Below are 13,026 nucleotides of genomic sequence, written 5' to 3' on the forward strand. Positions count from 1 at the left end.
TGTTTGTCCTGTATGCGGCCAATAAGATTGGCGCTCCTGCTTCGAAGCAGACTATTGCTCGCTGGATCTGTAATACGATTCAGCAGGCTCACTCTACGGCTCGATTGCCGGTACCAAATTCGGTTAAGGCCCATTCCACTAGGAAGGTGGGCTATTCTTGGGCGGCTGCCCGAGGCGTCTCGGCATTACAACTTTGCCGAGCGGCGACTTGGTCGGGGTCAAACACTTTTGCTAAATTCTACAAGTTTGATACCCTGGCTGATGAGGACCTAGCGTTTGCTCAGTCGGTGTTGCAGAGTCATACGCACTCTCCCGCCCGATTGGATGCTTTGGTATAAACCCCATGGTCCTTACGGAGTCCCCAGCATCCTCTAGGACGTAAGAGAAAATAAGATTTTAAACCTACCGGTAAATCTATTTCTCCTAGTCCGTAGAGGATGCTGGGCGCCCGTCCCAGTGCGGAAACTCTGCAAGACTTGTATATAGTTGTTGCTTACATAAGGGTTATGTTACAGTTGACATCGGTCTTGGGCCGTTACTGTCGTTTGTTCATACTGTTAACTGGTTATGTATGTTCCAGGTTACATGGTATGATTGGTGTGGGCTGGTATGAATCTTTCCCTTGGCTTGCTAAATCCTGCCTTGTATTGTCCATCTCCTCTGGGCACAGTTCTCTAACTGAGGTCTGGAGGAGGGGCATAGAGGGAGGAGCCAGTGCACACCCATAGTCAAAGTTCTTTTTAGGTGCCCTATCTCCTGCGGAGCCCGTCTATACCCCATGGTCCTTACGGAGTCCCCAGCATCCTCTACGGACTAGGAGAAATAGATTTACCGGTAGGTTTAAAATCTTATTTTTCTATAAAATATATCTATATATACACATAATATATAAAATATATGTCATTATCTCAGTAGGGGACCCAAAAATGTGGGATTTTTAATTTTGGATAAGGGATACTCAACCTGTACTCACATCCTTCCTGTTTCCTCAGGATGATAGGAAAAAGTGGAAAAATCCACCGATTGTTGACGCATCGGTATCTAGGTTGTCACGTAAGATAGGCTTACCTGTCCCTGGGGCAGCCTCCTTAAAGGACATGGCTGACCGCAAAATTGAGACCACTCTCAAACCCCTGTACATAGCTGCTGGGGTGGCCCAGAGACCCACTATTGCTTGTGCATGGATCACTAGGGCCATTGCAAAATGGTCAGGTAATCTAATTGATGGGTTAAATTCCTTATCCAGGGGGGAGATAATTTTACTCCTACAGCATATACAGGACTCTGCTAATTTTATGGTGGAGGCCATAAAGGAAATTGGTTTGCTCAACGCACGTACCACTGCCATGGCAGTGGCAGCACGCAGGGGCTTGTGGCTACGCCAGTGGACTGCGGATGTGGATTCCAGGAAAGGCGTGGAAAGCCTACCATTCACAGGTGAAGCCCTTTTTGGAGATGAACTGGATACGTGGATATCCAAGGCTACGGCGGGTAAGTCTACATATCTTCCTTCCGCAGCACCCCCAGCTAGGAAAACCTACTCTGCTCCAACTCTGCAGTCCTTTCGGACAGCAACATTTAAAAGTGAATCCAAAGGTTCTTCTACAGCCTTCAAAGGCAATAGAGGTAAACCCAGAAAACCTGCAACTGCAGTTTCACAGGAACAGACCTCCGGTTCTGCTTCCTCAAAGCCTTCATCATGATGGTGGATCACACTGCCTGGAAGACAGGCAGGTGGGAGCCCGATTTAAGATATTTCAGTCACATATGGGCAACATCATGCCTGGATCCATGGGTCAAAGATCTTATCGCCCAGGGCTACAGACTGGAGTTTCAGGAACTCCCACCTCACAAATTCTTCAAATCAGGCTTACCAGCTTCTCCAGAAGCAAGCATGACTTTACAGGCAGCAATTCAAAAACTGGTACAGACTCAGGTCATTGTTCCAGTTCCACTTCAACTGCAAAACAAGGGTTAATATTCCAACCTGTTTGTGGTACCAAAACCGGATGGTTCGGTAAGGCCCATTTTAAACCTCACGTCACTGAACCCGTACTTACGGGTGTTCAAATTCAAGATGGAGTCTCTGAGAGCGGTGATCTCAGGTCTGGAGGAGGGGGAATTCCTGGTGTCTCTGGATATCAAGGATGCGTACCTTCATATTCTAATTTGGCCGCCTCATCAGGCTTATCTAAGGTTTGAATTACAGGTCTGTCACTACCAGTTCCAGGCCCTGCCATTTGGCCTCTCCACGGCACCGAGCGTGTTCACCAAGGTAATGGCAGAGATCATGTTTCTCCTCCACAAGCAAGGAGTTAACATAATACCGTACCTGGACGATCTGCTGATAAAAGCACCATCCAGGGAGAGGTTGTTAGACCGCATTGCCATCTCAACACGACTACTCCAGGATCACGGGGTGGATTCTGAACCTGCCAAAATCTCACCTGTAACCAACACGGAGGCTTCCGTTCCTGGGGATGATACTGGATATGGAGACACAGAATGTATTCCTTCCATTGAAAAAGGCATTGGTATTTCAGTCGACGTTCTAAGACCGACTCGGATATCGGTGCATCTATGCATTCGCCTCCTGGGGAAGATAGTAGCCTTTTCGGAGGTACTGCAGTTCGGAAGGTTTCATGCAAGGCCCTTCCAGCTGGATATGTTGGACATATGGTCCGGATTGCATCTTCACATGCACCAGCGGATAAGTCTGTCACCAAAAGCCAGGATTTCTCTTCTGTGGTGGCTTCAAACTTCTCACCTGACTGAGGGCCGAAGGTTCGGGATTCAAAATTGGATTCTGCTAACCACAGATGCAAGCCTCAGAGGTTGGGGAGCAGTCACCCAAGGGGAACAGTTCCAAGGAAAATGGTCAAGTCAGGAAGCCATTCTTCCGATCAACATTCTGGAACTAAAGGCCATATACAACGCCCTTCTACAGGCATCACATCTTCTTCAGGATCACACCGTTCAGGTTCAGTCGGACAATGTGATGGCGGTAACATACATAAACTGACAGGGCAGAACGAAGAGCAGAGCAGCAATGTCAGAGGTAACAAGGATTCTCCTCTGGGCCGAACGGCATGCTGTGGCGTTGTCGGCAGTCTTCATTCTGTGAGTGGACAACTGGGAAGCAGACTTCCTCAGCAGACACGACCTCCTCCCAGGGGAGTGGGGCCTTCACCCGGAGGTGTTAGGGTGCTTGACACGTCGGTGGGGAATTCCACAGATCGACATGATGAACTCTCATCTCAACAAGAAGCTCAAGTGGTATTGTTCCAGATCGAGAGACCCACAAGCAGTGGCGGTGGATGCTCTGGTGACTCCATGGGACTACCAGGTGGTGTACGTGTTTCCACCACTTCCATTGATCCCAAGAATTCTCAAAAGAATAAAAAGGGGAAAAGGTTCAAGTTATTCTCATTGCTCCGGACTGGCCAAGAAGGGCCTGATACGCGGATCTACTGGAGATGCTCCTAGAGGACCCGTGGCCTCTACCTCTTCGTGAGGATCTTCTACAACAGGGGCCGTTCGTCTTTCACGACTTACGCGGCTACATTTGACGGCATGCAGGTTGAGCGTCAGATTCTAGCCCGGAAAGGGATCCCGGACAGGGTTATTCCAACCTTGATCCCAGCCAGAAAGGGGCTAACGTCTAAACATTACCACCGTATTTAAAAAAATATAAAAAAATACGTCTCTTGGTGTGAGAACAGGAAATGTCCTGCGGTGGAATTTCAACTGGAACATTTTCTCCTTTTTCTGCAGTCGGGTGTGGATGTGGGCCTACGTTCGGGTTCCTTAAAAGTCCATATTTCAGCCTTATCCATTTTCTTCCAGAAACTATTGGCTTCTCTCCCGGAGGTTCAGACATTTTGAAGGGTGTTCTACACATCCAGCCGCCCTTTGAGATCCCAAGGTGCCGTAGGAGGCACAATGTGGTGTTGCAGTTCCTGCAATCGGAATGGTTTGAGCTTTTACAGGATGTAGACGTCAAGTTTCTTACGTGGATGGCCGTCACACTGTTGGCCTTGGCTTCAGCAGGCGTGTGTCAGAGCTGGGGGCGTTGTTTCACAAAAGCCCCTATTTGATTTTTCATGAAGATAGAGCTGAACTCAGAACTCATCAGCAATTTCTTCCAAAGGTGGTGTCTGCATTTCATATCAACCAACCTATTGTGGTTCCGGTGGTTACCAACACCTCTGCTACCTCAAAGTACTTGGATGTTGTGTGGGCTTTAAAGATCTATGTGAAGCGGACAGCTTGTCACATAAAATCGGACTCGCTGTTTATTCTCTATGATCCCATTAAAATTGGGTGTCCTTCTTCAAAGCAGTCTATTGCTCGCTAGATCAGGCTTACTATCCAGCATGCTTATTCTACGGCAGGTTTGCCGGTTCCAAGATCTGTACAGGCTCACTCTACTAGGTCGGTGGGTTCTTCCTGGGCGGCTGCCCGGGGTGTCTCGGCTTTACAGCTCTGCTGAGCAGCTACTTGGTCAGGTTTGAACACGTTTGCTAAGTTCTACAAGTTCGATACTTTGGCCTCTGAGGACCTTAAGTTTGGTCAAACTGTTCTGCAGGAACCTCAGCACTCTCCCACCCAGTTTGGGAGCTTTGGTACATCCCCATGGTACTAATGTGGACCCCAGTATCCTCTAGGACAGTGGTTCTCAAACTCGATCCTCATGACCCGACACGGTTCACGTTTTCCATGTCCCCCAGCAGCTGCACTGTGTATCACCAACTGTCACATTTTAAAAATCTACAGGTGACCTGCAAAACATGGACCGTGTGGGGTCCTGAGGACCGAGTTTGAGAACCTGTGCTCTAGGATGTAAGAGAGAATAGGATTTTAATTACCTACTGGTAAATCCTTTTCTCGTAGTCCGTAGAGGATACTGGGTGCCTGTCCAGTGCTTCGTGTTTGCCTGCACTGTTACTTGGTTCAGTATTGTTGGTTCAGCTGTTGCTGTTCCTGTTCAAGTTTGGTTAGCATGGCTTTCCTCTTGTTTGTGTGTGCTGGTTCAAATCTCACCACTGTTCTTTTAAATCCTTCTCTCAAGGTATGTACGTCTCCTCGGGAACAGTTTCTAGACTGAGTCTGGTAGGAGGGGCATAGAGGGAGGAGCCAGCGCACTATATTGATTTCTTAAAGTGCCCAAGGATACTAGTGGACCCGTCTATACCCTATGGTACTAATGTGGACCCCAGTATCCTCTGTGGACTACAAGAAAAAGATTTACCGGTAGGTAATTAAAATCCTATTTTTCTTTTTAATTTTTTTTAAAGATTTTCATACTTTACGATCCACGTGTACTACGATTGAGAACGGTAACCTGTGACGAGCCCAGCGAGGCACCTTGTCCGAAACATGGCGAGCGAACGTGGTGCACTAATTGGGGTTCCTCGTCACTTTACGAGGAAAACAACACAAAAAAAGTCGACCTTTTTTGTATGTCGACCTTGTTCACGTCGACCTAATGACGATGTCGACCCTTTGACAATGTCGACCTAATGCATGTCGACCAATAGTGGTCGACCTAATGACTGCGACCTAAGTCTTGTTGACCTAATGACCCATACCTGTGGAGAAAACTGCACTTTTACTTCAATGCCATATACAGTATGTGATTAGGATGCATGGAAACACATAGATCTTGCAATAAAATGGTCACTATAATGTGACGAGAACATCCTGTCATTTCTCTATAAGCAGCAGAGGTTGCATTTCAATGAAGTACATGTTAGCTACTGTATATGATGGATTTTTCTAGTATAAAGTCTGTAGCAGCTCTAATATGTGATGTATGTTTCAGGCCAGATGGATTAATATACCAGATATTCAGAAACCAATTCCTTTCTTTCTCCATGTACCAAAGTACGTATAAAGTATTCATTACATATTTGTATATCCGCTAGAATATCTATCCACTTTTTTAGTAGCTGTCCACATTTTCATTTTTATTATTTTCATATATTCAGGTTTTGTACAGTTTCTGCAGTACTATTACCAAAGTGGCTGTTTGTACAGATTGCGAGCTCTTGGAGAGAGACATAACATGGATTTGACCGTGGGTGAGTAAAATAAAGCTTTGCTGTAAATACTTTTTAGAATGGATTTTATTAATACAGGTTGAATATCCCATATCCAAATATTCCGAAATACGGATTTTTTTGAGTAACCGTGAGATAGTGAAACCTTTATTTTCTGATGGCTCAATGTACACAAACTTTGTTTAATACACAAAGTTATTAAAGATCTTGTATTAAATGACCTTCAGGCTGTGTGTATAAGGTGTATATAAAACATAAATGAATTGTGTGAATGTACACACACTTTGTCTAATGCACAAAGTTATTAAAAATATTGGCAGAAATTACCTTCAGGCTGTGTGTATAAGGTGTATATGAAACATAAATGCTTCTTTCTGTGCTTAGACTTAGGACCCATTGCCATGATATCTCATTATGGTATGCAATTATTCCAAAATACGGAAAAATCCGATATCCAAAATACTTCTGGTCCCAAGCATTTTGGATAAGGGATACTCAACCTGTATAACCAAGTCTTCCATCCATAATACATTGGGGGAATATGAGGCAGAAAAAAACATTTTGTCATAGTAGCAGCAACCATCCCTAGAAGTATTAGAAGGGGGGAACTGAAGGTTAAGGGGATCCACATTGCAAACTACTTGCCCTGGATTCCGCATCTAATGACCCTTCTATCCAGTGATATTGGAATGGTATAAATATGCCAACCGTGGAAGCATCAAAGGTGGAAATAGACTCCCATTGGGACAGGATTGTTTTTTTAGCAGCTGGTGTTATACACACATAAGAGCTGGTGTTATACACACATAAGAGCATGGCAATGCCAACTCAGTGTGGTCACGGGTTGAAGGACAAAGGAGGTCCCACATATCCCAGGCCATATTGAACGTCAAAAACCTATACCTAAGTCCCTCGTTATGGAAGTCTGGACTGCATTCCAAAAATCTTGTACTATGGAGCAAGACCACATACAAAGGAGTCCTCATAGAACTGAGAGCATTTGAAACAATTGCAATATGCTGAGACTCCCGTGAAACAACGTAATTTATGGGTGTAAGAGGCTCTGTGAAATCATGTAAAATGCATTTCGACAATGTCTTTTTCTAAATTCATTTACACAAGGCAAGTGCATCAGTACCGACATCATTTTAGAATGAAAATGATATTCAGAACTAACCATCAAAACACAGCGTGAAGGGTAGTGGCTCATTAGCCTGAGACCGATGATGTTGAACCACGAAATCTCAATACCAAATGTGGGTCCTGGCCAATTACTTCAAGTGTGGTCAGGGTTAGACAAAGTTGCCCCTGCCAGGGGCACACAAATCCCTCATGGCCTACATTTCTGCAAACTATTGTCAACTAAGCATAGAAATGAAGACATGAAGGTGCCATCCTGGTCCTCAGTAAGCAGATCCTGACTAACAGTAAAGGCCCATACACATTAGACGATGTTGCTCTATGAGCGACATTGTCTAATGTTTCCCCCTCCCGGGCCGGCCGGCGGCCGACTATACACACTGAGCGATATGACCGCTCATATCGCTCAGTGACGTCACGCCCCCGCCAGCCCTGCATGAAGGTCGTGGACGACAGTCCACATCCTTCATGCATGCCCTACCGACAGCGACGATCGTTGCCGACCCACGGGGCTGCGCATCGGTCGTCGCTGGCGGCATACACACTTGACGATAAAATGAGCGACGTCGCTCAAGGAGGGGGAAAATGAGCGACGTCGCTCATTTTATCGATAAGTGTGTACGGACCTTAAGGTGTTGATTACAGATAGCCTCATATATTAATCCAATATGTCCTCTGTTATTATAACAAAGTTATAAAAAATTTAAATAAAAGTTATAAACATTTTTGTATCCGAATTTGTTGAAATGCTTCAACAAATTCAGCTAAAAAAATATTTAAAAACACAAAACAACACCCAACATTTTAATTTTGTGTGTCGACCTTTTGACTGTCAACATTTTGACCCTGTCGACCTAAAGCATGTCAACCATTCGTTGTAGACCTTAGTGTAGATCTATAGACCGGAAACCGTCCCAGCAAGGCAGATGTTGATCACAAGTACAAAGAGCATCGGGAGAGTAATTGAAAAATGTATAAAAATAAATAAAAAATAGCACTAATTCATGTACCCTAGTCATGGCCATGCAGCCAGACTGAATTAGGAGCAGGAATCAAAACAAACAGAATGAGGTAGGCCATTATAACCAGGGCCGACACATATTACTCACCTTTAACCTATTAAAACCCATAATACGAAAATTTATATTTTCAATATATTAATTGATAAACTTTCTCAGACACCCATTCTAAACTTGAATATGCCAAAAAGTTTTACAAATCTGGTCCCAGACATTTCCTATAACAGTTACAAAATTATTAAGGGGGACATTTACTAAGCAGTGATAAGAGCGGAGAAGTGAGCCAGTGGAAAAGTTGCCCCATCAACCAATCAGCAGCTCTGTATAATTCTATAGTATGCAAATTATAGATGTTACTTCAGTGCTGATTGGTTGCCATGGGCAACTTCTCCACTGACTAGTAAATGTCCCCCTCAGTGTCCTATGCATAGGACATTGGGTCTATATAAGGTATATATACATATGTATGAATAGTATCTTTTTGATCTCTCTCTCTCTCTCTCTCTCTCTCTCTCTCTCTCTCTCTCTCTCTCTCTCTCTCTCTCTCTCTCTCTTCTATTTACTTCTAATCATTTCCATGTTTATCTCGCTCTCTGTCTCACTCTGGTGGGTAAATTTACTAAGATGAGAGTTCTATTTAAGATGGGATGTTGCCCATAGCAAACAATCAGATTCTACTTCATCATTTACTTATTTATCTTGCACCTTCTAGAAGATAATACCTGGAATCTGATTGGTTGCTATGGTCAACATCCCATCTTAAATAGAACTCCTATCTTAGTAACTTTACCCCTTGGTGTCTGTGATGAGGCTCAAAGCATTTCATACATATTGTGGTAGGTTTTCCCTTTTGGTCAATATGCACAACGAATGTTGTCAAACCTAAGATGTAAAGCAGTTTTATCTTTTCCTGTGGCCCTGTACGTTGCCTTGGGGGGGTAGCACATGTTGTAATTTGCTTTGCGGTGTCTTCAACAATATGACTCTCTAGAAGGAAATAAACATGCGAACATCAATATTTTTGTTTTTCGGTGTGTTCATAAAAGATTAGAGATATGTGGAATGATAATCATTGACATTTTATACAAAGAGCACAAAATAAGACCCTTTTCTCTAACGTCCTAAGTGGATGCTGGGGACTCCGTCAGGACCATGCTGGGGACTCCGTCAGGACCATGGGGAATAGCGGCTCCGCAGGAGACAGGGCACAAAAATAAAGCTTTAGGATTAGGTGGTGTGTACTGGCTCCTCCCCCCATGACCCCCCTCCAAGCCTCAGTTAGGTTTTTGTGCCCGTCCGAGCAGGGTGCAATCTAGGTGGCTCTCTTAAAGAGCTGCTTAGAAAAAGTTTTTTAGGTTTTTTATTTTCAGTGAGTCCTGCTGGCAACAGGCTCACTGCATCGAGGGACTTAGGGGAGAGAATTTCAACTCACCTGCGTGCAGGATGGATTGGATTCTTAGGCTACTGGACACCATTAGCTCCAGAGGGAGTCGGAACACAGGTCTCACCCTGGGGTTCGTCCCGGAGCCGCGCCGCCGACCCCCCTTACAGATGCTGAAGATTGAAGGTCCGGAAACAGGCGGCAGAAGGCTCTTCAGTCTTCATGAAGGTAGCGCACAGCACTGCAGCTGTGCGCCATTGTTGTCACACACTTCACACCAAGCGGTCACGGAGGGTGCAGGGCGCTGCTGGGGGCGCCCTGGGCAGCAATATTTTAATACCTTATGGCAAAAGAATACATCACATATAGCCATTAAGGCTATATGTATGTATTTAACCCATGCCAGTTATCTAAAACTACGGGAGGAAAGCCCGCCGAAATAGGGGGCGGGGCTTATTCTCCTCAGCACACAGCGCCATTTTCCTGCTCAGCTCCGCTGTGAGGAAGGCTCCCAGGACTCTCCCCTGCACTGCACTACAGAAACAGGGTAAAACAGAGAGGGGGGGTATTTTTTGGCGATATATTGGATATATTTAAGCTGCTATAAGGAACAACACTTATATAAGGTTGTTCCCATATATATTATAGCGCTTGGGTGTGTGCTGGCAAACTCTCCCTCTGTCTCCCCAAAGGGCTAGTGGGGTCCTGTCTTCGATAAGAGCATTCCCTGTGTGTCTGCTGTGTGTCGGTACGTGTGTGTCGACATGTATGAGGACGATGTTGGCGTGGAGGCAGAGCAATTGCCGATAATGGTGATGTCACCCCCCAGGGAGTCGACACCGGAATGGATGGCTTTGTTTATGGAATTACGTGATAATGTCAGCACATTACAAAAATCAGTTGACGACATGAGACGGCCGGCAAACCAGTTAGTACCTGCCCAGGCGTCTCAGACACCGTCAGGGGCTGTAAAGCGCCCTTTACCTCAGTCGGTCGACACAGACCCAGACACAGACACTGAATCTAGTGTCGACGGTGATGAAACAAACGTATTTTCAAGTAGGGCCACACGTTATATGATCACGGCAATGAAGGAGGCTTTGCATATCTCTGATACTGCAAGTACCACAAAAAGGGGTATTATGTGGGGGGTGAAAAAACTACCTGTAGTTTTTCCTGAATCAGAGGAATTAAATGATGTATGTGATGAAGCGTGGGTTAACCCAGATAGAAAAATGCTAATTTCAAAAAAGTTATTAGCATTATACCCTTTCCCGCCAGAGGTTAGGGCGCGCTGGGAAACACCCCCTAGGGTGGATAAGGCGCTCACACGCTTATCAAAACAAGTGGCGTTACCGTCTCCTGATACGGCCGCCCTCAGGGATCCAGCGGATAGGAGACTGGAAACTACCCTAAAAAGTATATACACACATACTGGTGTTATACTGCGACCAGCCATCGCCTCAGCCTGGATGTGCAGTGCTGGGGTCGTCTGGTTGGATTCCCTGACTGAAAATATTGATACCCTGGATAGGGACAGTATTTTATTGACTATAGAGCAATTAAAGGATGCTTTCCTTTATATGCGAGATGCGCAGAGAGATATTTGCACTCTGGCATCGAGAGTAAATGCGATGTCCATATCTGCCAGAAGGAGTTTATGGACGCGACAGTGGTCAGGTGATGCGGATTCCAAACGACATATGGAAGTATTGCCGTATAAAGGGGAGGAATTATTTGGCGTCGGTCTATCGGATCTGGTGGCCACGGCAACTGCCGGAAAATCCACTTTTTTACCTCAGACCCCCTCCCAACAGAAAAAGACACCGTCTTTTCAGCCGCAGTCCTTTCGGTCCTATAAGAACAAGCGGACAAAAGGACAGTCATATCTGCCTCGGGGCAGAGGAAGGGGTAAGAGAGGGCAGCAAGCAGCCCCTGCCCAGGAACAGAAGCCCTCCCAGGGTTCTGCAAAGCCCTCAGCATGACGCTGGGGCCTTACAAGCGGACTCAGGAGCGGTGGGGGGTCGACTCAAGAATTTCAGCGCACAGTGGGCTTGCTCACAGGTGGACCCCTGGATTCTGCAGGTAGTATCTCAGGGTTACAGGTTGGAATTCGAGAAGTCTCCCCCTCGCCGGTTCCTAAAGTCTGCTTTGCCAACGTCTCCCTCAGACAGGGCGACGGTATTGGAAGCCATTCACAAGCTGTTTTCTCAGCAGGTGATAGTCAAGGTACCCCTCCTACAACAGGGAAAGGGGTATTACTCCACGCTATTTGTGGTACCGAAGCCGGACGGCTCGGTAAGACCTATTCTAAATCTGAAATCTTTGAACCTGTACATACAAAAATTCAAGTTCAAGATGGAGTCACTCAGAGCAGTGATAGCGAATCTGGAAGAAGGGGACTTTATGGTGTCCCTGGACATAAAGGATGCTTACCTGCATGTCCCAATTTGCCCTTCACATCAAGGGTACCTCAGGTTCGTGGTGCAAAACTGTCATTATCAGTTTCAGACGCTGCCGTTTGGATTGTCCACGGCACCTCGGGTCTTTACCAAGGTAATGGCCGAAATGATGATCCTTCTACGAAGAAGAGGCGTATTAATTATCCCTTACTTGGACGATCTCCTGATAAGGGCAAGGTCCAGAGAACAGCTGGAAGACGGAGTAGCACTAACCCAACTAGTGCTGCAACAACACGGGTGGATTCTGAATTTTCCAAAATCTCAGTTGACCCCGACGACACGTCTGCTGTTCCTGGGAATGATTCTGGATATCCGAACTTGTCAGGAACCTCCTAAAACCAGGGACAGTGTCTGTGCATCAATGCACAAGAGTCCTGGGAAAGATGGTGGCTTCTTACGAAGCGATTCCATTCGGCAGATTCCACGCACGAACTTTTCAGTGGGATCTGCTGGACAAATGGTCCGGATCGCATCTGCAGATGCATCAGCGGATAACCTTATCGCCACGGACAAGGGTGTCTCTTCTGTGGTGGTTGCAGAGTGCTCATCTGTTAGAGGGCCGCAGATTCGGCATACAGGACTGGGTCCTGGTGACCACGGATGCCAGTCTGAGAGGCTGGGGAGCGGTCACACAGGGAAGAAACTTCCAGGGAGTATGGTCAAGCCTGGAGATGTCTCTTCACATAAATATACTGGAGCTAAGAGCGATTTACAATGCTCTAAGTCTGGCAAAACCCCTGCTTCAGGGTCAGCCGGTGTTGATCCAGTCGGACAACATCACGGCAGTCGCCCACGTAAACAGACAGGGCGGCACAAGAAGCAGGACAGCAATGGCAGAAGCTGCAAGGATTCTTCGCTGGGCGGAAGATCATGTGATAGCACTGTCAGCAGTATTCATTCCGGGAGTGGACAACTGGGAAGCAGACTTCCTCAGCAGACACGATCTACACCCGGGAGAGTGG

General features: G+C 46.1%; 1 protein-coding gene across 1 annotated transcript in view; it reads left to right on the forward strand.

The window, feature by feature from the left end:
- The window catches only part of TMEM120A (transmembrane protein 120A), a 145,203-nt gene that overhangs the window by 110,996 nt on the left and 21,181 nt on the right, over positions 1 to 13,026 (forward strand). The window contains exons 8-9 of the mRNA XM_063953974.1: positions 5,825 to 5,886; positions 5,991 to 6,083. Of these exons, the coding sequence (XP_063810044.1) occupies positions 5,825 to 5,886; positions 5,991 to 6,083 (155 nt within the window). The remainder of the gene's footprint in view (positions 1 to 5,824; positions 5,887 to 5,990; positions 6,084 to 13,026) is intronic.

Source organism: Pseudophryne corroboree, chromosome 2 (genome assembly GCF_028390025.1).
Source record: "Pseudophryne corroboree isolate aPseCor3 chromosome 2, aPseCor3.hap2, whole genome shotgun sequence".
Classification (NCBI taxonomy): domain Eukaryota; kingdom Metazoa; phylum Chordata; class Amphibia; order Anura; family Myobatrachidae; genus Pseudophryne; species Pseudophryne corroboree.